Source organism: Labeo rohita, chromosome 21 (genome assembly GCF_022985175.1).
Source record: "Labeo rohita strain BAU-BD-2019 chromosome 21, IGBB_LRoh.1.0, whole genome shotgun sequence".
NCBI lineage: Eukaryota > Metazoa > Chordata > Actinopteri > Cypriniformes > Cyprinidae > Labeo > Labeo rohita.
This window is the reverse complement of record NC_066889.1, coordinates 1,494,284-1,518,356: the sequence shown is the minus strand read 5'-3', so window position 1 is coordinate 1,518,356 and position 24,073 is coordinate 1,494,284. Positions and strand designations below refer to the sequence as shown.

At 35.4% G+C, this 24,073-nt stretch overlaps 1 protein-coding gene across 4 annotated transcripts in view; it reads left to right on the top strand.

Moving 5' to 3' along the window:
* Positions 1-24,073, top strand: part of tcf7 (transcription factor 7) — a 54,929-nt gene that overhangs the window by 25,052 nt on the left and 5,804 nt on the right. Inside the window, exons 4-9 of one of the 4 annotated variants that reach the window (XM_051093128.1) lie at positions 8,431-8,545; positions 15,413-15,491; positions 17,740-17,826; positions 21,069-21,185; positions 22,415-22,577; positions 22,664-22,786. In XM_051093128.1, coding sequence (XP_050949085.1) covers positions 8,431-8,545; positions 15,413-15,491; positions 17,740-17,826; positions 21,069-21,185; positions 22,415-22,577; positions 22,664-22,786 — 684 coding nt within the window. The remainder of the gene's footprint in view (positions 1-8,430; positions 8,546-15,412; positions 15,492-17,739; positions 17,827-21,068; positions 21,186-22,414; positions 22,578-22,663; positions 22,787-24,073) is intronic. The other 3 variants (XM_051093129.1, XM_051093130.1, XM_051093131.1) reach the window with 3 other exon arrangements.

Here is a 24,073-nt window from a genome sequence, read left to right as displayed (position 1 = left end):
CGTGGTGAAGTTTGGAGGATGGAGATCCATTACCTGCCTAGTATTATGGGCATGGACAGCTGAGTTAGCTTTAAAGTATAACGTAAACTGGCCAGGAATCTTTCCTTCCGATGAAAATAATTTGTACATAAAAACACATATTTGGAAGATATTAATGTCAAAAATTGATAAAATCTGCAGTTTCTTAAATAGCAAAGCTGAAGATGTGTGTGAACCTGAACGAGCCGCTATCCTGACAAACCGTTTCTGGAGAATTAGAATTCTATGTAGCTTTGTTGTAAATGTGCTCCCCCACACCATGTTAGAATATGACAAATACAGATAAATTAAGCTATAATATAGGGTACGGAGACATTTTGTAGTAACAAGATGGCTAATCCTCCTTATTATACCAATTGACTTATTAATTTTGCCACAAACATAGTCTATGTGTCCTCTCCAACTAAAATCTTCATCAATAATAACTCCTAAAAATGTTGTTGTTGTTAACTGAAGCATCTCAGTAGGCCCAATTTTAATTCGCGCTAGTTCTTTGTTATAAGTTTTTTTGCCACTGAAAATAACAAAATTACATTTCTTAATATTTAAAGATAATTTATTTAACTTAAACCAAGCAGTGTAGGCAACTAGGCCAATATTTGCATTGCTCATTAACGTACTAAAATGTGAATGTGAAAGAACAAGGGTTGTATCATCCGCAAACATGATGGGGGAAAGCACATCCGAAACACTAAACATATCATTTATATAAATGAGGAACAACAGTGGTCCAAGGATAGACCCCTGTGGGACCCCGCATTGTAGTTTAGCTTTATTGGAAAAATAACCCTTAAAAGAAACAAACTGTGATCTATTTGAAATATAACTTGATAACCATTTATAAGTGATATCTTGGAAACCATATTTGTATAATTTAGCAAGGAGGATATTGTGATTTATTGTATCAAATGCTTTTGAAAAATCCAAAAAAATACTGCAGGTGAACTCATTATTTTCAAGTGCAGAAATAACACAACAAGTTGTGGACCTTATGAATATTGTTGTGGACAACGAAAGTCCGAAAGGTTGAAAATGTGTGTCAACACATCAAAATAAGATTACTTCTTTGAAGATTATTAAAACACTTATTAAGAATATACTTTTAGCCTTGTAATTAAAAAGTGCATTTTTTAAGTGTCTTGAAGTGTGTTAAGAAACATAGTCATGAAATTACATTTAAGTGGCCTTTTATTTAATAAACATTATATTATCCGCAAGTACAGTTATTTTAAAATATACTTAAGATTCAATACAATTAAGCACTTTTTCATGAGAAGTTATAAGTAATGTGACCTGGAAAGAGGAAGTTTTGTATGTTTATGACTGCAGTTGCTGAACGTATGGATGAAGCGTGATAACCTCATCTGTGAGTTCAGTGTTAAAACTTGGCTGTTTCTCTGTGTTTTGAGGGTGTATTAGGTGTTAGTCTCACACTTCCCCCCCGTCCTTCTTCAGGCTCGAGCCTTTGATGTTGTAGCCATTAGTAAAGAGCCCTCCAATGACACTTCCTCACACACACACACACACACACACACTCCTTTTCCCAGAGGCATTACCACCAACAGTTCCCGTCTGCCTCACCTCAACTCATCGAGTCTCTGGTCTCTTTCATCTGTGGCTACTGCACTGTTGTGATGCTGTAATTATCATCATCGTAACTGCCGGCAACAGGGCTGTGAAGGAAAGGTGTGTACGATAAGTCCAAACAGCCACGGGTCTCGTGCCGCCTTGGGAAGCTCCGGCGTACGAGATCGGGAAGCCGTAATGATGACGTGATTTGCGTTTGAGCAATTTGGGATGTGAAAAAACTGGGCAGGTCAGGTTTGCTAATCAAGAATCGGTGGCAGAGGAACAAAATGAAGAGCAATCGAGAATGGTGGGAAACATAGTGTAGGTTTTGTTGTGTTATTAAACTGCTAAATGGACATGCGATCTTAAGTGCTTTTATTGCAACAGAATGCAAAATGCACCATTGCAAATAACCAATAAAGAGAAAAACGGTGACACTTTACATGAAGCCTTTAAGCGTAATGCATTAAAAAGTATTCACAATGTAGATTGTAATGCATTGTGTGTTTTCAGAAATAATTGTAACCAAAGTTAAAATGCGTTATAATATTTAAATGTTTGTTTGTCATGTGGTTTATTGCATTATACTTTCTAAAGACGTATCGTAACTGTGGTTACAATTACTGATGAGCTCATATAATGCATTATAAGGCTCTACATAAGGCATGAAATAATGCATTAGAACTGGTTTTATAATGCAGGCCCCAATCGAAGTGTTATTAAGCAATGTTGCAATGCTTAATATTTGAAACAACCCAGAAAATTCATGAAACATCTCAGTTTTGGGGACCTAAGGCAAGATGGGGGGGCATTTGCAGTTATTTTACTTTCAGGAATTCAAAGTGTTTTCTTCAGAACAATCTCAAGAAAATAGATAAGAACATTCTTAAGTTAGGAAATAAGAAAGTAGCAGTTCGGGTCGTGAGACTTTGCTTTTTTTTTTTAGCCTACTGTAAATATAAAACCTCCTCAAAAAAACCTAGAGAAATACCCCATAGACTATTTCAATCATCACTTTTGTCACAAACATTTTTAAGGCATGTCTGTGCGTAAGCAAATTGATTTTTTTTTTTCAGCATTTCCAAGTAATATTGAGTCTCGCGATGGGTTTTTTTGCTCTGGCGAGGTGTTTCCCTCTGGCACCGAGGCCAGTTTCAGAAATACCCGGCAAATTCAAAGCGCTTCTTAAAGTGAAGTTTCAGTTTGAGTAATCAAGTCTTTTGACTTAATTGTGTTAGTCTTTATTTTCATACGCGTTTGATGTGCGAGCGTGTCGTTTTTTATTTATGCTCTGTTTGTTTTGCTGTTTTTATTTGGCTTCTCCCTAAATGGCTTTGTCTGGTTTTAAAGTGATTGTTTTAACGTGACTGTGTTTCTGTGATTTATTCCAATAATAATGCTCTATTCAAAGCCTACTTGTGTCGGATTCCTCCAAACCACAGGACAAACAATCACGGGGCTGTTTTATAGTACGCGTCCCGTAGAAGCGCAGGGAGGGAGTGTTTTTGATAGGATTGGGACACTTGTGGGTCTGTGTGTAGTTATTTGTCTTCATGTTGTCTCGTACACTGTAAACAAGGCGATTTCTCATCGTCTGGAGTTATTGCTTCGAAGCGTCACGCTGTAATGAATAAGCTTTTCTTTGTTTGCTGGCACTTTATCAGCCATCTGGTTTTAGCGAGCCAAGTTTTATTAAATTACTTTGAAGAATGCATAATTGAAGCCATTATATCGTCATTTCTGTTGTATGAAGATGGACTTCATCACACACACCACCACATTGTTGATGCCTAAAAATGATTGCGCGATTATGTTTACACAGACCTTGAAACAAATTCCCTATTAATACGCTGAATATGGGTGTGTGTGTTTACCTAGTTACCCATATATAAACAGTGAACTATTATTGCAGTTTAAAAGACCAGTTTTCTATTTTAATATGCACTGATTTCTGATGCAAAGCTGAATTTTCAGCATCATTACTCCAGTCTTCGGTGTCACATGATCCAGAAATCATTCAGTATCAGTGCTGGAAACAGTTGTGCTGCTTCATATTTTTTGGAATCTGTGATACTTTTTTAGGATTGTTCGATGTTAAAAAGAACATCAAAGAATTTTCTAACAATCTTATCTGTCACTTTTTAGCACATTTAACACATCCTTGCTGAATAAAAGTATTCATTTCTTTCCAAACAATTGGAGAAAGTCTACTAACCCCAAACTTTTGAGCACTGGTGTATATTGTCACAAAAGAAGCAAACATATGTACTTATTTTGGGAACAAGTTTGTACCAAGCTTGAGCTAAACTTGACCAAACCTGCTTTAGTGAATGTCCTCGTTTATAAATTCAGTATACAAATAGATTGTTGTTTTTATTGTTAAGATGTAAAAAGTTTCCTGTTAGGGTGTGGGTTAGGGTTTGGTTATCGTGTTTACAACACTGTAGTGTTTAGTGTTTTCCTGATTAAATGGATAATGAATTGAATAATGGTGTGTGTGTGTGTGAGCTTTAACAACTGATTTAGTCTGCTCTGTAAAAAATGACAACTTGCATTGAAAACATAAGCTGAATTGCTGCAGTGATATATTCATTAACTCGAAATAAATCGAGCGTGCAACCCAAGAGAAAACTGTATTTGAACAGATGATCAGGACTTGTTTGCTTCCTAATCTAGTTGTCTAATAACCCTGGCGTTGTGTATTACAACTATTTTGTGATAAAAGCATGTGCATGTAAATGAAGCTCAATGATAGTGGCACTACTTGTGTTTTGGATTTTAGATACTTTCCAAAAGTTTCAGTCAAGCACTTTTTTCTGCATGTTTGGCAAATAATAATACGCACGAGCATTCGTGAAGTCAGAGGTCCAGACGAGGTCTCGGCCTCTTCGTCAGCGCTTGTCGGTACACATGCGTGTGTTGACGGAGGGGGCCGGCGGCTGGGGGTTGAGTGTGTTTAAACGTGCCTCTGTTGTTATGTCTGCGTCTCCTTTGAAGTTCCTCAAACCTCCAACTAAGTGGCACTCATTTTCCCCATCTCACAGATCTGGCGGAATTATTTCCAGATTGTGGCGCGGTGCCACGGGGAGACGTGGTGTCAGGCGTAACGCGGCTTCGGCAGCATCGCAATAACGTCTTGTCTGATTTCAGACTCTTCACGGATGCGTTAAGAAGCGTTGAAATGAAATTGACCTGATTCTAATAAACCCACGCACATTTACCCTCAGACAACAGGAATAGATACACAGCCTTTAAAGACCACTGTGGAAATTTTGCTTATCTCACTTTCACTCAGTCAGGAAATGGACTTTTTTTTCTCAGTTACAGTAATCTGAAGCGCAGACGAGCGCCGTTCGCTGTTTCTGCACGGTTTGGGGATCCAAACAACACTGACGTGTTCAGGTTCACCTTCATTCATGTGTCCAGTATCTAAAAGAATGACTAAAAAAGATCTGACGCTTCTGAAGACTCGAGCACGCCTTCATGATGTCTTCATGCAGATGGGTAGAGTGACATCCTCTAATGTGGCGATGCACTGAAATTTCAGCCACCCAACATTTTGCAGGGCCGAAATTGACTGAAACTGTGATGTTTAATTAGTGCTTGTCTGATGGAGCATTTTGACTGTGTCAGTGTCTGTTTTGTGGATAAACTACAACTAGTAAACATGTCAGCTGTATAACTCTATAGTGCTGGATGAACAATATTGATTTCGGAGTTCTAAAGGCAAAGTGCACCCAAAAACTTCAAGTTGTTCAAAGCCTGTATGAGTTTCTTTCTTCTTTTGAACACAGAAGAAGAATGTTGGTAACCAAACTGTTGACGGCAGCCATTCACTTCCATAGTGTTTTTTTTACATACTATGAAAGTCAGTGAGGACCAAAGAAACTTGTACAGGTTTGAAACAACTTGAGAGTGAGTAAATGATGACCATTTTCATTTTTGGGTCAGCTATCCCTTTAACTGATCTTCATTTTGATTAAACTAAAACTCTTAAATCCCAAACATAAGTCTTTTAGTCTACTGTGTGAACAAAACTTCACAAAACGTTATTTGTAGTCCGCCCGCCATCCAATAATCACAGTGAGATTTGTGCTTATGTTGAATAAAACGGTACAGCTTAGTATCATCTCATGTAATCATTATTTCAACCACAGAAAGACATCAGTAAAGCAGCTTTTAAACAAAAATGTCATGTAATGTCAGATTTAACTCAAAAAAGCCATTCAATGTCCATAAACTACTAATCAACTAGAGAGGAGAATTTTGCAATATATATGCATTATATTACATATGAACCTGTTTGCAGTATCTGTTTTTTTTTAATTACAGTCACAGTTTAAGTGTTTATATTACAACAATGAATCGGAGTAGAAACAATGTTAAAATGCAGTTTTAAATTTTTAATCATTTTAAATACCTTTAACTTATTTAAAAATATATATATTAAAAAAAACTTCATATTCGGCTTTAGTTTTCATCTAAATGAGTTTTGGTAAAAAAAAAAAAAAAAAAAAAAAAAAAAAAAATCTGTGCATCACTGTTTGAATAGTGTCAGTTTACTTCCTGTGCACTGTGGGCTCCAAAATATCATTTAAAATATGACAAGTTTTTCATTTAAATCTGCAAATAAACCGTTTTAGGATGCATAAGCATTCTAACGTAAAATCCAAAAGAAATCTCTAGGTCTGTAGGTGTTTGTAGATCATCAGGTTTAATTCCTGTAGCACCAAATACTGATGAAACATGAAATTAATGCTCATTTTTCAATTCAACTAATTTTGGTAAGAGCATAATTTGAAAACTTTTGTTTGTTTAAGGGCGTTCATCCATGCAGCATGATTGGTGTTATGGCTGTGATTTTCTATTGGGTTGTCATGAGTTGATGTCAGCTCACAGCTACTGCACCACTCCTAAATATACTTCCTCCAGGCATTATCATAGAGACCAAAGGTTCATGTGATTCAGCGTTCTTGACCACATCAATGGCAACATAAAGCGTGTAAAATGATCGCACCCCATTCAGACGTGTCGAGCACAACACATCAGTGCTCAAACAGGAGATTAAAGACGTAACACTCAAAGCGCTCGCTTCCAAAGGTCCTCTAATTTCCGCTTCAAAAAAGCACTTCGATTTTTAAAGCAAAGAATACATTAGACGGGACGCCGTTTGAGACCGGAGGAGCCCACGGGTCGTCGTGTCCATCGGTGGTCAGTATTAAAGGACCGATCCCTCAGAACAAGTCATGCCTGCATTGTCGTTCAAAGAAACGCCGGATAAAAGGAAAGAACAATATGCAAATAGATTTTGTGCTCTGATATATAATAACCACGCTTGTTTGATGCAATATGAACACTGGACTCATTGCAGTGAATTAATTTATACTTGTGAGGGGAAAAACATTATGTTGTTCATCACTGGAATCCCCTCAGCAGGATTTCTTAGATGCAAAATGTGTGCCTGTGTGAAATCAGTTCTTAAGTGGATCGAGATGTGCAAAGTTGAAGTTCTCAGTTGCTGTGGGATGGAAGTTAACAAGGGCTTGGGGCAAAAATGGCACATAAATAATCAAAAATGCCCCCCAAAATCAAGATACAGGGGCAAAACATGTCTCTGCTAAAAAAAAAAAAATAAAAAAATAAAAAAATAAATAGATTACAAGAGAAATGTGAAAAAATCAAGAAAAGTGTTGATTGCAGCATTAAATTTAGATCTTATGTAGCATTAATTTTTTATGCATTGTTATTGTGCATTGTTGAGCCAAAATGCCAGAGTGTCATGAGTGACATACATTATAAATAAGAGACTGATTCTTCAGTGTATACTGATTATAATAGGTGTTTTTGCAGTGCAGAACTCATGCTGAACTGAAGTCACTGAGCGCTTTAACAATGGCTCACTTTATTCCCAGTTTAATTAACCATTGCGTTTTAACCAATGTGTCTTGATTTTATAATTCATAAAAACGCTATTCATTTTGCAATGCAATAAATAAAGATTATGAGGTTCGTCATTACAAAATCAAGAGCAAGACTGACAATAATCACTGTAGCGAAGCTTCAGGAGTATGATTTGACTGACAAAAAGTGACAAGCACTTTAGAGACTTTTGTGCAAGAAATACACTTTTTTGTTCTTTAAGTGTTAAGAGGTTGTTTTTTAAAAACTGCACTAAAAGTAGATGGCTGACTATCTGTATGACTAAAAAGTGTGATTGAACATTATGCAAACTAGCCATAGAAAATGCTTGAGTATTTAATTGAAATAAAAAAAGTTATCAGCCAGCTGGTTTATTTTTTGTGGCTTTAATTCCTGGGTTTGATTACAGGTGTTTAATGACGGGAGCCCATTATACAGAAAAGACTAAATGGACTTTGCACATAAATGCGGCCACACGTGGCAAATCTGTCAAACTCTGTAGGAAACGCAGTCTGAGAGTCTCTCACACATGTGCGCAGATGAAAAGACGGCCGTATGAAAGGCTCAGCAGTCAGAAGTTTGGCCAAGAAATGCAGCTACTTCCAGCCATGCAACCGCCATGACACATCGTGTCAAACAACATGCTGTTAGCATTAGCAAACTGGATTTCACATGAGTTATTGAAGGCCATTTGTAAACACAGACATGAAAGCAAACAAGCTCTTGTGCTGCTGGCCTTGATCATCAAAGGCGTATCGATCAAATGGCTCCTTCCCATTGATTCCTTCAGCAAATGTATTCAACATCTGACACGCTCGCACGCCGCCTTTCAAGCATCAGACTTCAACTGACCAGCATCTTATTGTGTGTGTGTGTGTGTGTGTGTTTGTGTGTTTCTTGCAGTCCAACAAAGTGTCGGTGGTCCAGCAGGGGATGCATCCTCTCACGCCGCTGCTGCCGTACGATCACTTCAACCCCAGTCCTCCACACATTCCCACAGATGTCAGCCAGAAACCAGGTAACGTGTTTTCAGACTCATGGTTTTAAGGTAGAATCCCACTGGATGAGCTGCATTTGAAACAGTAACATAGCTAATACACACACACACACCACTGTTATTTTGTTTCTATGTTATTATGTCCTTTCACACCCATGAGCTGCGGTTTTTCAGGGGAACACAGAAAACTGCAAAAATGACATTATAAATATGTATTATAAATATGGATGAGTACGTGATGTACCACACATCAATTTGGAAAAATTACCCTCCAAAAGCATAATTTGAAGTCATTATTGTGCTAAATTAGAAAAGCGTTGTTTCGGAGAGTTTAGCAATAGCAAGCTTGCTTTAAAAGCATAAGATCCCGCCCCCCTGCATAATCAGTCTCCAAAGCCACGCCTCCTTCAAAACACATGAAGAGCAGAGGCTAGTGAGCAACACGAAGAGAAACGGTGCCAATGCTGTCAGATTACTTCATGTCTCATTCATTGGTGAGAAATCATTACAGTACAATATTACAATAATAACGCCTTCCATTCTTGCTCAGTCTGCAATGGTGGGCGGAGTTATGCAAATATGCATGTTGACAGACATGCAGGGCAGCCTATCGTAGCTCTCGGAAAGAGAAATGTGATTGGATGAATGTTTTATGGTCCTACGCCTTCCACAGATATAAATACATTCAGACCACTTGACTTAGTATTTGCTGTCAGGATGAGAAGAAACTTTAAACCAGCGAAACAAAAAATAATTTTTGAACCAAATCACCTACTCTTCCTTTAAATAGACATTACCAAATAAATAGCTTTATAAAGACGTATTTTGATTCAACATCCCGTGAATAATGATAATAAATGGGTGTTTAAAAAAAAGACTAAAATCACCAGTAGGTGGCAGCAACTCAGTGTTGTTGAGTGAATCATTCAATTATTCCTTCAAGGACTCCTTCAAACAGCTGATTCAAGTATGAAGTAGGTGATTGAATATGAGTGAGTCACTGAATCACTGGCTCACTTGATTCAATCAAAATCAAGGAATCATTCAGTAATGAATCACCGCTGTGTTGTGTGAAAACACACAACAGTTCTGCCTTGTCTTTGACTGGAATTATTTTCGTTTGTAAAACTGAGCAAAAACAGACAGTTTGTGTAGATGTTCAGGAAAATGACGGCACTAAACTATATCCCATGATATAAATATAAGAGGGGCATTTTTTGCCCTCATATCTTGAATTTTAGGGCTTTCTCACAGGCTTCATCACAGAATCAGTCAGTCGTCCCGCATCATGTTCATCTGCATCTGCAACAGTGTAAGATTACATACAGATCTGTATTTTTTCCAGTATTAATCACACCAAATTAACACATTAAACAGCCCTGATTATAAATGTCTTCACCATGTGTAGCACTGGACCACAAAACCAGTCATAAGGGTCAGTTTTTTTGAAATTGAGATTTATACAACATCTGCAAGCTGAATAAATAAGCTTTCCATTGATGTATGGTTTGTTAGGATAGGACTATAATTGGCTGAGATACAACTATTAGAAAATCTGCAATCTGAGGGGGCAAAAAAATCGAAATATTGAGAATCGCTTTTAAAGTTGTCCAAATGAAGTTCTTAGCAATGCACATTACTAATCAAAAATTAAGCTTTGATATATTTGTAGTAGGAAATTTACAAAATATCTTAATGGAACATCATCTTTACTTAATATCCTAATGATAGGCATAACAGAAAAATCGATCAGTTTGATACATACAAAGTATTGTTGGCTATTGCTACAAATATACCCATGCAACTTGCTTCACATGATGCTTTTTGGGATGAACAGACCTGCATTTCAGTCAGTGTTCACTGATAATGTTCGCTTCCCCTCCGCTGAAGCTCAAACCTGTCTACTTCTGTGTTCATAGTGCTTTTTTTTGTCTTGACAGCTGTGCTTAATATGAGCTGTTATTATAAAGAAAGAGCTTCTTAAGGAGAAATATCTTCTTTTGCATTTTGTGTGTTACAGTTAATATGCTATACTTAGATCACATTATACTTCATGTCATGTTTGATACACAATTTTCTAAGGCTTCTAAAACTTTGCTAAAAATTGATCAATAATTTAAGTAAATGGCCTTTCAGTGCAGCTTGTGCATCATGTGCCTTTCTACTATTATTTATAGAGTAAACATAAGAATAATGTTGATATGGTTAGTAATATTTCACAATGAACACTTATTGAAGCAAACTTTTGAAGAACATGTATTTGTGCATATCTCAATCATCATTGGATTGCATTGCATTATATGTTTAAATCATTTAAATATCATCTTATTAAGATATATTATTGGAGATATAGATTGATGATTGATATTTGTATCATTTTATGTAAGTATCTGCTATACTGTTGTAAGGATCTTATTGATTTACATGACAAGCATCAGTCAATCAATTTCACCACTTTTTGTCCAATTTCTTATGAGCATCTGCACCAAAATGCATTTTGCTCAGTTTGGGTCTCTGAAAAAAGATGACCTGTTTTTTCCTCCATATTCTTACTGTATCGTAATATGAGCCATAAAGGAATTATGCGTGAAATATGATACTCAAAAATGCATAAGCAAACCTGACCTTGTTTGTTGGATGACTAGTCGTCTAGTCGGGTATATGACCCACTCTTACTACAGTAATGAGTTTATTGTACCTGCTTAATCACTTTGAAATTGATTGTTGATAAAGTAAACTGAGTAGGAACACCAGATGCTTGCATATTTCCCATTACCTGCAGTTTAAGGCCTGATTTTTTGCCGGCACGTCTGTTTGAGGATGTTGACGGGCCGACAGGTCAGACACCTGTCCTCATGTCGGCTCACTTACTGTGTGTGTAAACCAGTGAACTGTGCCAAACTCAACCACCGTGACCCGACACACTCACATGATTATGTTGACACGGGTCTGAAATGTGTCATGACTGTACAACCAGGTAAAGTACATGGTGGAGGCACAAACATTGAACGTTTGAACCTCTGGCGCTTACTGTATGTGAAGGGTTTGTGTTTTACTGTACTTTGTTTGATATCCTGATGGTGTTTTCTCTGCGCTTGCGGTCCAGTCATTTCAGGCATCGGTTTGATCGGTTTCACTTTCACGCAACGTGTCTTATATTGTTTTAAAAGCAATCCGTACGCCGTTTTCCATCCAGAATTGCTCATTTTATCTGGTGTCGGCAGCACTGGGAATGTTTCGAAGGCTTTTTGAAAATGAGTTATTATAAGAAATGTTCACTTGCAGTCATAACCAATAACTGGGGTCGTGTGCTAACAGAGAGAATTCAGACGTGATGCAGAAGTGCAGAATTAAAGAAGTTAAAATTCAAATGGAAAGATATGCATATACAGTATTTGTCAAAAAAATGAAATCTGAAATATTTGAATAAATTCTAAATGTTTTAAAAAGTATTCCTGTGATCATTACTCCAGTCAACAAGCTGTTTTTAACATTGATAATAAGTACCATGATTAATAACTGAGCACCAATAATAACTGAGCAAATCAGCATGTTAGAATGATTTCTGAAGGATCATGTGACGCTGAAGACTGGAGTAATGATGCTGAAAATTCAGCTTTGATCACAGGAATAAATTGCATTTTCACATAAAAAGACATTTTTTTTTTATAATATTACTGTTTTTTCGATATTTTTTGAGCACATAAATGCTTTTTTTATTTTTTAAATTAGGGCTGTCAAATGATTAATCACGATTAATCGCATACAAGAGTTTGCCTAATATATGTGTTTGTACTGTGTGTAATTATTATGTATATATAAATACAAATTAATGTATATATTTAAGAGAAATATGTTATTTATGTACAAAATATTTTTTTTATTTATAATATAAATTATATAAAATAAATAAGTAAATAAATGCATATAAATATATACATGAATGTGTTTATAGATACATAATAATTACACGCAGTGCACACACATCTACACTGCGTATGCGTTTAATCGGGATTAATCGTTTGATAGCCCTAAAAAAATATTTTTTAAAAATTCATAGTTTCCAAACTTTTGACAAATACTGTAAATGCTGTACATGTAGTTGAAAAATGTATTTAATATAATAAATTACCCATAATTAAACGTAAGGAGTATTTCCAGAAACATATATAAATGGCAAATGTTGGTCTGTTTAATATTTCATTTCTCATTACCTTATTCACATTATTATTCTGCATTTCTCTACCTACATTTTTTAAGTAGAAAATTAGGTCTATTTTAGGGTCACCATCAACATTTTAATTTGATTCAGTTGTTATTACTCTAATGGAGGAACAATTATTATGTGTTGTTATTTAAATAATAACATTTGTTTAGATCATGTGTTGTATGACACATTGGTATAAACAATTGCCACATTATTTTAGTACAAAAAAATAGCACATTAAACAATGTAATTACTACTAATGCACAGGAAAAATACATATTGAGTTCTAAAGTCATTTTTTGTAATGCACAAACAGTGTTTAAGTCAACTGCTACAATAATGCAATCTCTGTTTTCATTAAATAAAATATTAATTACACTAATGAGAAAAAGATCTTCCGTAAGGAGTCTTGTCGTTTTAAAAATTCTGATGTCAAATATTGTGAAACACAGATACGGATGAATCGTTCACAATAAGATGCGGACTTTAATGGTCTCCGGCGTTTGTTTTGGAGTGAAGCGCGAGCCGCAGGTTCTCAGGTAGAGCCGTTCTCTCAGGATGAGCCGATTGACTCAGTCACATTCCAGCACGGCAGATTTATTGAGGGTTCGCTTCGCAAACAGGCCCAGAGCAAATGCAAATTATAGTCATCATGCAGCATTCTTCAGCAAACACCGGTTGCTCGGGGTCGCTCTTAACTGCGGGGTGCTGCTGACAAATGACTTCCTGCAGAAAAGCACAGTGACGCTGATGCTTTGTTGTTTTTTGCAATTATAAAATCACGAAATGCCATCAAATAAGTTTTACCTGCAGACGACATTCCAGTTTAGTCATAAAGCCATTTAGTTACTCAAAATATGACGCTGTCCACTTAGACGGCATTAAGATTACATCAAGTCCCGATCTCTGTAATCTCGTCTGCGTCTCCTCTCAGAAGACGTCTCAATAATGTCTCAAAGTGCGCTTAGATCTCAATATGAGTGCCTCTCCAGCTCTGAACTCCTACCGTATGACAGCTACTGACTCATCTAGATGTCATTTCCATTTCTAATAAAGCCTTTTTGGAGAAACATCTGTTGATGGTTAAATGAATCATAACTGAAAGTGTCCTGAAGTTATGAAAGAATCATTTTTGAGAGGCTCCTGAAGTCTTCTTATGAAGCTTTTTACTGTGCTGTGTTGTGTATCTAAAACCCTGTGATTACCATGATGCAGAGTACAGTCATAAAAATGGAATTTACAGTATAATGCAAAATGTCACAGAATTTCTTATCTGAATCTTTGTATGTCAGGACGTGAACAAATGAATTTCATCTCCAGAGCTGCTCTGAGAGTCACTTCAGCAGCATTTCACCAGTTCATTTGAGAAAAAAACTACCACCAAATACCCACTGAAACTTAAATCTCTTCGCTACAAACCGCCAAAATAAAAGTCAGAAATATATCACTATTGTCCAGTAGACTTCACTTCTTGAAGTAAAAATGATGAGCACCATTTTTCTTCCATGTTTTAATTTAAACTGTAAACCTAAACATAAATGGCCAAAATCAAAGGAATTGTTCAATTTTCATTTGATTGCATTTTAAAATGTTAATTAAACACATTTAAATGTGTTACGCATTTATTTAATCACCACTGTTTTTGAAAATAAATGTGTATTAAATCATAAATCTAGAAAAATTGAAAGATGAATAAATAAATAAATAAATAGAACAGTACATATGGCTCTATTTTGTAAATAGTAATAAAAGTAATATTAATTATTATAATTTATTAAATAGTTATTAAAGTTTTTTTTTTAATCAGTTGATTAGACATGCTTTTTGATTATTAAAATTAAATTAAATTAAATTAAACCATTTGAAAAAACAGGTAAAATGTATTTAGGAAAAATTATATGTAATATGGAGAAATTGCATCAGGCTGTTTTACATTATTTTCATTGGGCTGTAAAAAATGTACTTTTTGTTCTATAGTTTAAAAACTATTTATTTAATGTTTATTAATATTCTTAAATATTAAAATAGAATTATATAAATATTATTCGATTTTAAATAAATGTTGTTCTTTTTCTTTTTTTCAAGAATCCTGGAAAAAAATAGGAGGTTCCAAAAAAAAGAAATCAACATATTAGAATGATTTCTGAAGGATCATGTGACACTGAACGCTGGAGTAATGATGCTGAAAATTCAGCTTTGCATCACAGAAATAATTACATTTTAAAGTGTAATAAAATAGAAAAACATTATTTCAAATAGCAATAATATATTTACAATATTACTGTTTTTTTCTGAATTTCTTGATGATCATGGAACTTCTTTAAAAAAACATTTAACAAATCTTACTAATCCTGAACTTTTGAATGGCGGTCTAAATAACTCAGTTAATATTCAGAATAGTGGTGGATCAGTATTGGAGCTTAACGCTGAATTTTGAATATTTGGTTTCCTTTAATGAAAAAGCAACTTGTGAATTGCAACTGCATTTCTGCATCATTTCTCTTGCGTCTCCATGTGAAGCATCACACTCATTAACAGTAACTGCGGGAAAAGACGGCCGGCTCTTTCTCTCTAGCCGTCTGGCCCCGGGGATCAAGGCGTTTGACCTTTGAGACGAGGCCGATGTAATGGCGGGTTCCCGGCATGTTAATAATGGCCATCCTCCTTTTGCTGTCTTACAGGTGTTCACAGGCATCAGTCGCAGGAAATCTCCGGTTTCTACCAGCTGCCTCAAGGCCAGATCACCCCGTCCATGAACTGGTAAGATTGAGCCGCATGCCGCACATCTACAGTCTCTTCAGCGTCCAAACATCTCACATCTTATCTGCCGATGTAAGAGAGATGAATTCGCGCTTCTGATGGCTCATGACTCCACAAATGAGCGTCAAGTGAAAGAATAAGAGATTAAAATACAGCTGACCATAGTTAGGGGTGTGCGATATTGACAATTAATTATATTTACTGGGATTTTCTCAGTAATGATAATTTAACTATTTTGCAACATGGATAAATAAATATGACACTAAACCATCAGTAGGTGGCAGCAAGTCCCTGTTTTAATGAATGACTCATTGAATCATTCTTTCAAATGATTTGTTCAAATTGACTGATCCATTTAGAAACAAAGCAAGTGACGGTCTTTACAAATGGATCATTGAATCATTGACTCAAATGATTCATTCATGGCTTTCATGGCTTTGTTTGGAAAAAAAAAAATAAAAACTATTTTTAACATTGGCCAAACAGAGAAAAATATAAATATTGCACACCTGTAACCATAGTTCGGATAGCAAAACGAACACAGATTTATCAGCTATCAGGGAGGAGAAAATGTTTCCATGTCTTCTATTATTGACGGCAAATTATGTGAGTGTTATAAATATTTAATCCCATCATATTTGACATGCACATGCAGATACAGACTGTTGATCTGATGAATGACGCTCATTCCTCTGTTATTGGGACTTTAAATATGAAGTGGTCAAATACTTTTAAGGGCCGCTGTACATTTAGGTGTATAGCAACACAATAAAAAAGCATAATGTAATAAGTGCACATAATGTAATAAACAGTATTATTTAATATAATCAGTGGGATATTTAGTATAAATATAAAGAAAAGTTTATTGCATGAGAAATGTATTATATTATGAACATAGTGTAAAAATGTATACAGTATTCACTGTTGTATAAATTGTATAAATGGAACAATGTTTACAGTATACTAATTCTCTTTCAGTATAATTTGTTTATAGACACAAAACATTTTTATTAGGCTATTACTACATTACAATTAATGTAGGCTTGTTTAATTACAACATGGACATTTTAGTTTAAAAAAATTGAATTGTGTGATTTTTTTTTTTCTTTTTTTTTTTTTTTTTAAATGACCTGTGCCATTAATTTGTGTCCCATTTTTAGTTTAATTTATTTACTAGTGTTTTTTAAAGTTACTGATTTTAAACTTTAAATGTAAAATATTTAAGCAGTTAGTATTTTAAAAAAAAGTTAAAAAATTTAGATTTTTAAAAAATGTGTGGTAATGAAATAGCATTTTTTATTTCATTATAAAATTTCACAAATATATTTCTCGCAATGTAAAAAAAAATACTTAATTTTATTTTTTGAAAAATTTGATTTAAACTCAAAGTATTTTTTTTACATTATTATTTTACATTATCTGCAGTTATTACATTGTTTAGTGCTGATTTAAATCTCTGTGGTATTTTTTGTGATAAAGTGGTGAGCTGACTTAGAGAGAAATTCAGCTGATGTTGTTTTAGTGTCAGATTGATCTGACAGATGTTTTCATCGTCCAGCGTGTTGGAGATGTATTTTCTGTCAGTGTGGATCTGGTAATTGAACCCATGTGTTGGTGTTGCTAGCATCATGCTCTCCATTAACCATTACCTGGCGTCTGTCATGGCTGAAGAAAACAAACTGTCACCTGGAAACTTCTGTAAAGTGAAGAATCAGAAATATGCATAGTGTGAAAATGAAGGAGTGTTAAAAATTCATGCTCGGTAATTCATGCGCAGTAATGCCCCGCCTTCTATGATTTAATTGGTCACCTGAAACATTTTGACATTGATGAGCACTGAAGCAGACCGACCTAAAAATGTAACAACAAACTTATATATATATATATATATATATATATATATATATATATAATTTTGTCTATATAGTTTTTATTAATTTTTATTTTTAAGTTTGTTTTTTTTTGCATTAAAAAGTTGCAATATATATATATATATATATTTTATTTTATTTTATTTTTTTGAAGCAACACGCCCTGCTTGATCAAATTTCTAGCCCTAGTATTGAAGTTGAGCGTGTGTATCCTGTGGTGCTAGAATTGTTTTCAAAGCGGTTTCCTGGCTCCATTGGTCAGACAAACAGTTAGTCCCACCCCAAACACAGTATTCAGTGTTTGAAAACAGTTCAATCATCAGGAAATCTTCCTGTCAAACCGGCCGGAGGCTCTAACTCTGTCCCCCGACCCACAGGCCCAATCAGCCTGTCTATTCTCTGCCCTCCTGCGGCTTCAGACAGTCCTTCTCCTCCAGCCTCCAGAGCAGCTCCTCATTCCCCAGGTACAGTACCAGAGCCTCACCTGTGCTTCCCGCTGACGCTTCAGCCGTATGTGTGTTGCCGCTGAGCTCACGTCCTGCTCCTGTCAGCGCCAGAACCGCCAGTTATGGATCCCAACTACAGCTAAAATGAGTCATGTTACGGGTTCCGCGCTAAAACAGTTTGATTTGGCCTTTATTTAGTTAAAACGTCTATTATTTGAGCTTGTACGCAGTGCATTACTAGTAGTTTTAAATGGTCAAGACCTGAGTGGAAATGTAAGTTTTAAGTGCTTCTGCTTCTGATACAGCATGTATTGTCAGCGTTTATGGCCTGGCCGCGTTTCCCTGCCTTGTAAAGGGCTGTTCACACCAAAAATGATAACTATAACAATAATAAAGTCTTAAAGGTCAGTTCACCCAAAAAAACCCAGTTACTCCCTCTCAGGTTGTTCCAGACTTGGATGGGTTTCTTTCTTCTGTTGGAAACAAAAGAAGATATTTTGAAGAATGTTGATAGTTGAACAGTTCATGGTGGGCATTGACTCACATAGTGTTCTATGTTGGTTGTTACAGCTTTCATTATTTGTGTGAACAGGCCTTTTTACATGTTTTTCAACTGAGAGTTGAAACAAATGCTTTCAGCAGAGCTTGAACTGAATGAACCCAAAACGTTCCTTTAATGAAGGTTACGAGATGTCATGATATACTGTGAATGCAGGCACAGCCAACGTGTGCTTTAATATGTCATCCTTACATTGGTAGATCTAGTGCTGGTATGTAAAGTAAAGAAGTCTTCTATTGTATTATGGGTCAGTTTGACCCACATTTGTTTTCTAAAACACTGGGTAAACTTATTTCGTCTTGAATTCTTTTCTATTTAGAGTCATGAATGTGCATGCACAGGTGTTTTGGAAAGATTGCTCACATTTTGGAGACCACAACTGTGTTGGCGGTCATAATCGGCCACCTTTTGGTTTCCATGCATTTCAACAGATTTGCAAATCACCTGATTTGAATAAGAGCAAACATTCAAAAAACAAAACAGAAAACTGTTACTGTAGCTTCTTAAAGACTAAATATGAAACACATGAGAACTAGACTCAAAGTCTCGGAAGTTTACTTGAAATCGAAGTCTTGTCTTCTGAATCATGAAGGGAAAAGTTCACTGTTTTTTCATATTTGTAGTCTGTGAAATTGTTTTTTTTTTTTTGTTTGTTATTTTTTTTTTTTGGATTTCAGTCTGTTGCAGCACTGAAAATAAGTATGAGAAACCCATTTTATCTTAATATTTTTGGAACTTGATTTTTGATTATTTTTTTTCTGGATTCTTTGTTGAAAAGTACAAAAGAACAGCATTTATTCAAAATAGAAATATTTGTAATATACACTACTGTTCAAAAGTTTGGGGTCAGTCCAATTTTCTTTCTTTAAAAATAAAATAATAATAATAATAATACTTTACCTCAGCAAGAATGTGTTAAATTGATAAATGTGTAATACATTTTGAATAAATGCTGTTCTTTTTAATTTCTTTTCATTCATAAAAGAATCCATGTTCCAAAAATATATTAAGCAGCACAACGGTTTCCAACATTGATAATAAATCAGCATATTAGAATGATTTCTGAAGGATCATATGACACTGAAAAGTGCAGTAATGATGCTGAAAATTCAGCTTTGCATCACAGAAATAAATTATATTTCAAAGTATAGTAAAGTATAAACCTATTATTTTAAATTGTAATAATATTTCATAAAATTACAGGGGTTTTTTTTTTTTCTGTATTTTTGATCATATGTGACCCTGGACCACAAAACCAGTCTTAAGTAGCTTGAGTAAATTTTTTGCAATAGCTAACAATACATAGTTTTGGTCAAAATGAGCAATTTTTCATTAGGATAAAAAATCATCAGGTAAATGTCCTACCTTAAATATATCGAAACTTATTTTTGATTAGTAATATGCATTGCTAAGGACTTCATCTGGACAACTTTATAGGCGATTTTCTCAATACTGTGATTTTTATGCACCCTCGGCTTCCAGATTTTCAAATAGTTGCATCTCAGCCAAATATTGTCCTAACAAACCATACATCAGTGAATATTACAAAAAATATTTATTCAGCTGTCAGATGATGGTTTTGTTGTCCAGGGTCACATATAAATGTAGCCTTGATGAGCAGAAGAGACATGTTAGTGTTTTTTTGTAGTGTTGATTTCTATCAAATTGCATGGAAACCAATAAGGGCCTATTCTGACACAAACATCATACCCACAACACAACAGGAAGGTTGATATTGGTCTCTGTGGAAATATACAGTTACACTGGGCTGACTGATCATAAGAAAGGCCTGCAGCTGTATGCTGATGTTGTTTCTTTTTGTACGTTAAAGTACATTCTTGTGAATGTGTTTTCACAACAACACACTCAACGTCCAGTCAGAAAGTAACCCAGATGTCGCTCAGTGGCGTGTTTATAGAGCGCAGGTCCCTGTGGCACCCATCCGCTCTTCTCGAGTGTTTTGTTTGGTCAGCTCCGTCTCAGAGTGACTCTGTGAGGTGACGGTTCCTCTCCCCATGTGCGGGCCGCTCAAAGCCGGCCGTCTGGCACCAACCCATGGCTGTGGTTTTTCCCATCAGACGTCAACTCTGTGATCAAATCCTTCCTTTGTAACCCAAAACCCGAATTAGATGAACAAATCATGTTAATATGCTTACATGCAGTAATAAATCCAGGCTGTGGAAATGGTTTTATTCAGATGTCAACAGACGACGCACATCTTTGTTCAATTCTTCCCGTGTCGCGGGCACAAATCCAGAACAGAGTCTCGAGCCGCGAGCGTGTCGGGACGCTTTGTTGAGCCGGAGGAGCGGCGGCTCTAATCCTCCTTCGGTCGGCTTTCCGCTGTCCTTTCCCATCAGGATTGCCTGTTCAAATATTAGTGCTGCTGTAAAGTCGGCTTTGAAATGATATTTGTCTCGCACAGATTGGAGAGTCTTTATTGAATGCTTCGGATGGCGTGTTTGTTTTCCCCTTTTCCCTCATGCAGAACGAGGCTCTGTGTGTGAGTTGCAGTTTGACACGCTCGCGGCGCTTCAGCGGTGCAGAAAGAGCGCCGGCTGCTGGTCACATGACGCGGTGATGCTTCAATAAAGGGAACTCATACCGACACTTTGTTTGTCATTGCAAAGTATGGGGAGTTCCCTTTTAATACAGAGAGATCTAGAAAATAACTGTCATGTTTTTGCATGTGTGTGTGTAGGTTCTCTCATTCTCTGATGCTTCAGTCCGGCATGCACCCTACAGGCATCCCACACCCCGCTATAGTGCCTCCTTCTGGCAAACAGGAGCACGACCAGTTCGACAGGAGCATTTATGTGTAAGTTCTCCTCCAGATCTGAGACTTTCAACTCAGTGCACAGAACAGACCTGGAAACTCTTTAAGTTATTTTTCTAAAATTTAAGCACACTTGTTTTATTGAATGTTTGTGCCGTTTTTTTTTAAGTGCTGCATTTTGATCGCAACACAAAAAAGGCAATGTATGATTACGTTTGAAGCCTAGTTTTCCTGGAGCACATATGCTTTTTTTCAAAGCCTGCATTTATTTGATTCGAAGTACAGCAAAACAGTTAAATTCTAAAATATTTTTACTATTTAATTAACTGCTTTCTATTTGAATATATTTTAAAGTGTAATTTATTCCTGCGATCAAAGCTGAATTTTTAGCATCATTGCTTCAGTCTTCAGTGTCACATGATCCTTCAGAAATCATTCTAATATGCTGATTTTCTGTAAACAACAAAGAAACATTTTTTATTATATCAATATTTTAAACAGCGGAGTACATTTTTTTCAGAATTCATCTATGAATAGAGAGATCCAAAGATCAGCATTTATTTTGTAACATCATACACCATACTTTTTAAAAGCTTGGAGTCTGTATAATTATTTATCTTTTTTTTTTTGTTGCTAAAAAGTTATACAAATGAATACTTTATTTAGCAAGGATGCTTTAAAGTGATCAAAAGTGATGATAAAGACATTTATAATGTTACAAAAGATTTCTGTTTCAGATAAATGCTGTTCTTCTAAACTTTATATTCATCAAAGAAACCTGGAAAAGTCTGCTCAGCTGTTACCAGCATAATAATAATAATAATAAATGTTTTTTAAACAGCAAAGCAGAATATTAGAATGATTTCTGAAGGATCATGTGACTGGAGTAATGATGCTGTAAAAATCACAGGAATAAATTACATTTTAAAATATTTTCAAATAGAAAGCAGTTATTTTGAATGGTAAAAATATTTCAAAATTTTACTGTTTGTGCTGTACTTTAGATTTGAAAAAACATTGCAGATCTTACCGTTCAAAACGTTTTGACTGGTAGTGTACTTTGTGATCTTTTCTGAATATGTGTTTTTCATTCATAATCTCTGTAGAAGTTCTAGAGCATTTTAATTTTAATACCTCATATTCTTTCATTTGTTTGTGAGATATATATGCAGTGCTTTGTGCCTTTGTTGATTTCAAGTAATGGGACGCTTATTCCAATGTTCAGTTGTGTAATAAAGTGTCTTCTCTTTCTTCTTCATCACGTACCTCAGCAAATCTCATCCAGAGGCGAAGCGTGAGAAGGAGCCCAAGAAGCCGGTGATCAAGAAGCCGCTGAATGCATTCATGCTGTACATGAAGGAGATGCGGGCTAAAGTGATCGCCGAATGCACGCTGAAGGAGAGCGCCGCCATCAACCAGATCCTGGGCCGACGGGTTTGTGTCCATCCGCTTCATCTCTTATGAGGATTAGCGTCTGGGAGTGTTTTTGACTTACGTGTGCGTGTTTGTGTGTGTAACAGTGGCACGCTCTGACCCGCGAGGAACAGGCCAAGTACTATGAACTGGCACGGAAGGAGCGGCAGCTTCACATGCAGCTTTATCCCAGCTGGTCGGCCCGTGACAACTACGTAAGTGCTTCACAAGTGAGGAAAATTACAATCTAGTATTCAAACTCTTGACTGGTGCGTTCAGTTCCATCACTGTGAAATCATTCAGACTGCATCTATTGGACTGTCAGCTATAGTACTCAACATTTGAAGTGGATCAGAACCATTCATCAGTGTCGTCCTAAAACTAAAACAATACCCATTCTTGTCTTAGGATAACTTTGATGAACTTTTTTGATCCACTTCAAGTGTTGACTGCTGTAGTTATAGTTCTTATACATCAGGGTTATTGTTAATTAGAACTACAACAACTATAACGTGTCAGTTCCTTGAAATAAAGCTGCAGTAAAATAAAATATACATATTAGATGAAAAATTAGCTTCAATTAGTTGCCGAGGCAAGATTTCTAATTTGTTGAGGCACTAAAATTACTAACTAGAAATAAAATATAAAACTAATTTAAAAGTAAATTAAATAACATTAAGCTATTTAAAAAAGACAAAACACACAACAGAATTACAAAAAATAAATAAATATAAAAATACAAACAAATTCAAAATATAATAGTATATAAATAATGCTAAAATGATATTGCTATGCTTGTGTTTTATTGTGCATGTTATTCTAAATGGAAAAAAAGGGTTTGCCTTTGTCATTTTTTTTATTACATTGATTATACGGCAATGCTTTACATTAAGGTTAACATTTGTTGACATAACCTAACAAGTAATGATACCTTTCCAGCATTTATTAATGTTAATGTTAATGTTCATTTCAATGCATTTTCCAAATCAAATATGGTATCTGTTAATAAAGCAATAAGCCCCAAGAATCCATAGTTTACAGTGAATTTCTAACAGCTAAGGGATGGTTATTCCATAGATGTATTAAAATAAAACAGAGCAAATAAAGTGTAATGATATTAATGAATATAATACATAATAAATATAAATAATAATATATATAAATATAATAATAACATAATTCTTCAGCCAAACAATGTAGTTCCTCAGAAACTGTTGTTGTAGCAACAAAGTGGTTGCCAAGAAACACATAGATGTAAACAAAGGTAATTTATGACAGTTTCAAATGCGGCTCAACCAACCAGAACCAAGGACAGGAACTATCTGTTTTATAACATTAGTTAATGACTACTGATGACTACTTGTTATTACTCACTGAAGATTACGTAAAACAGCATTAAATAGGAGTATTCCTGCTCAGATGAACTGGACCTGCCCTACACTTTAAAAGCTTTTTTTATGTGCAGTTTGGAATATTGTTTAAAAACACTGGATGGAAATGCCAAGATGTGCATAAAA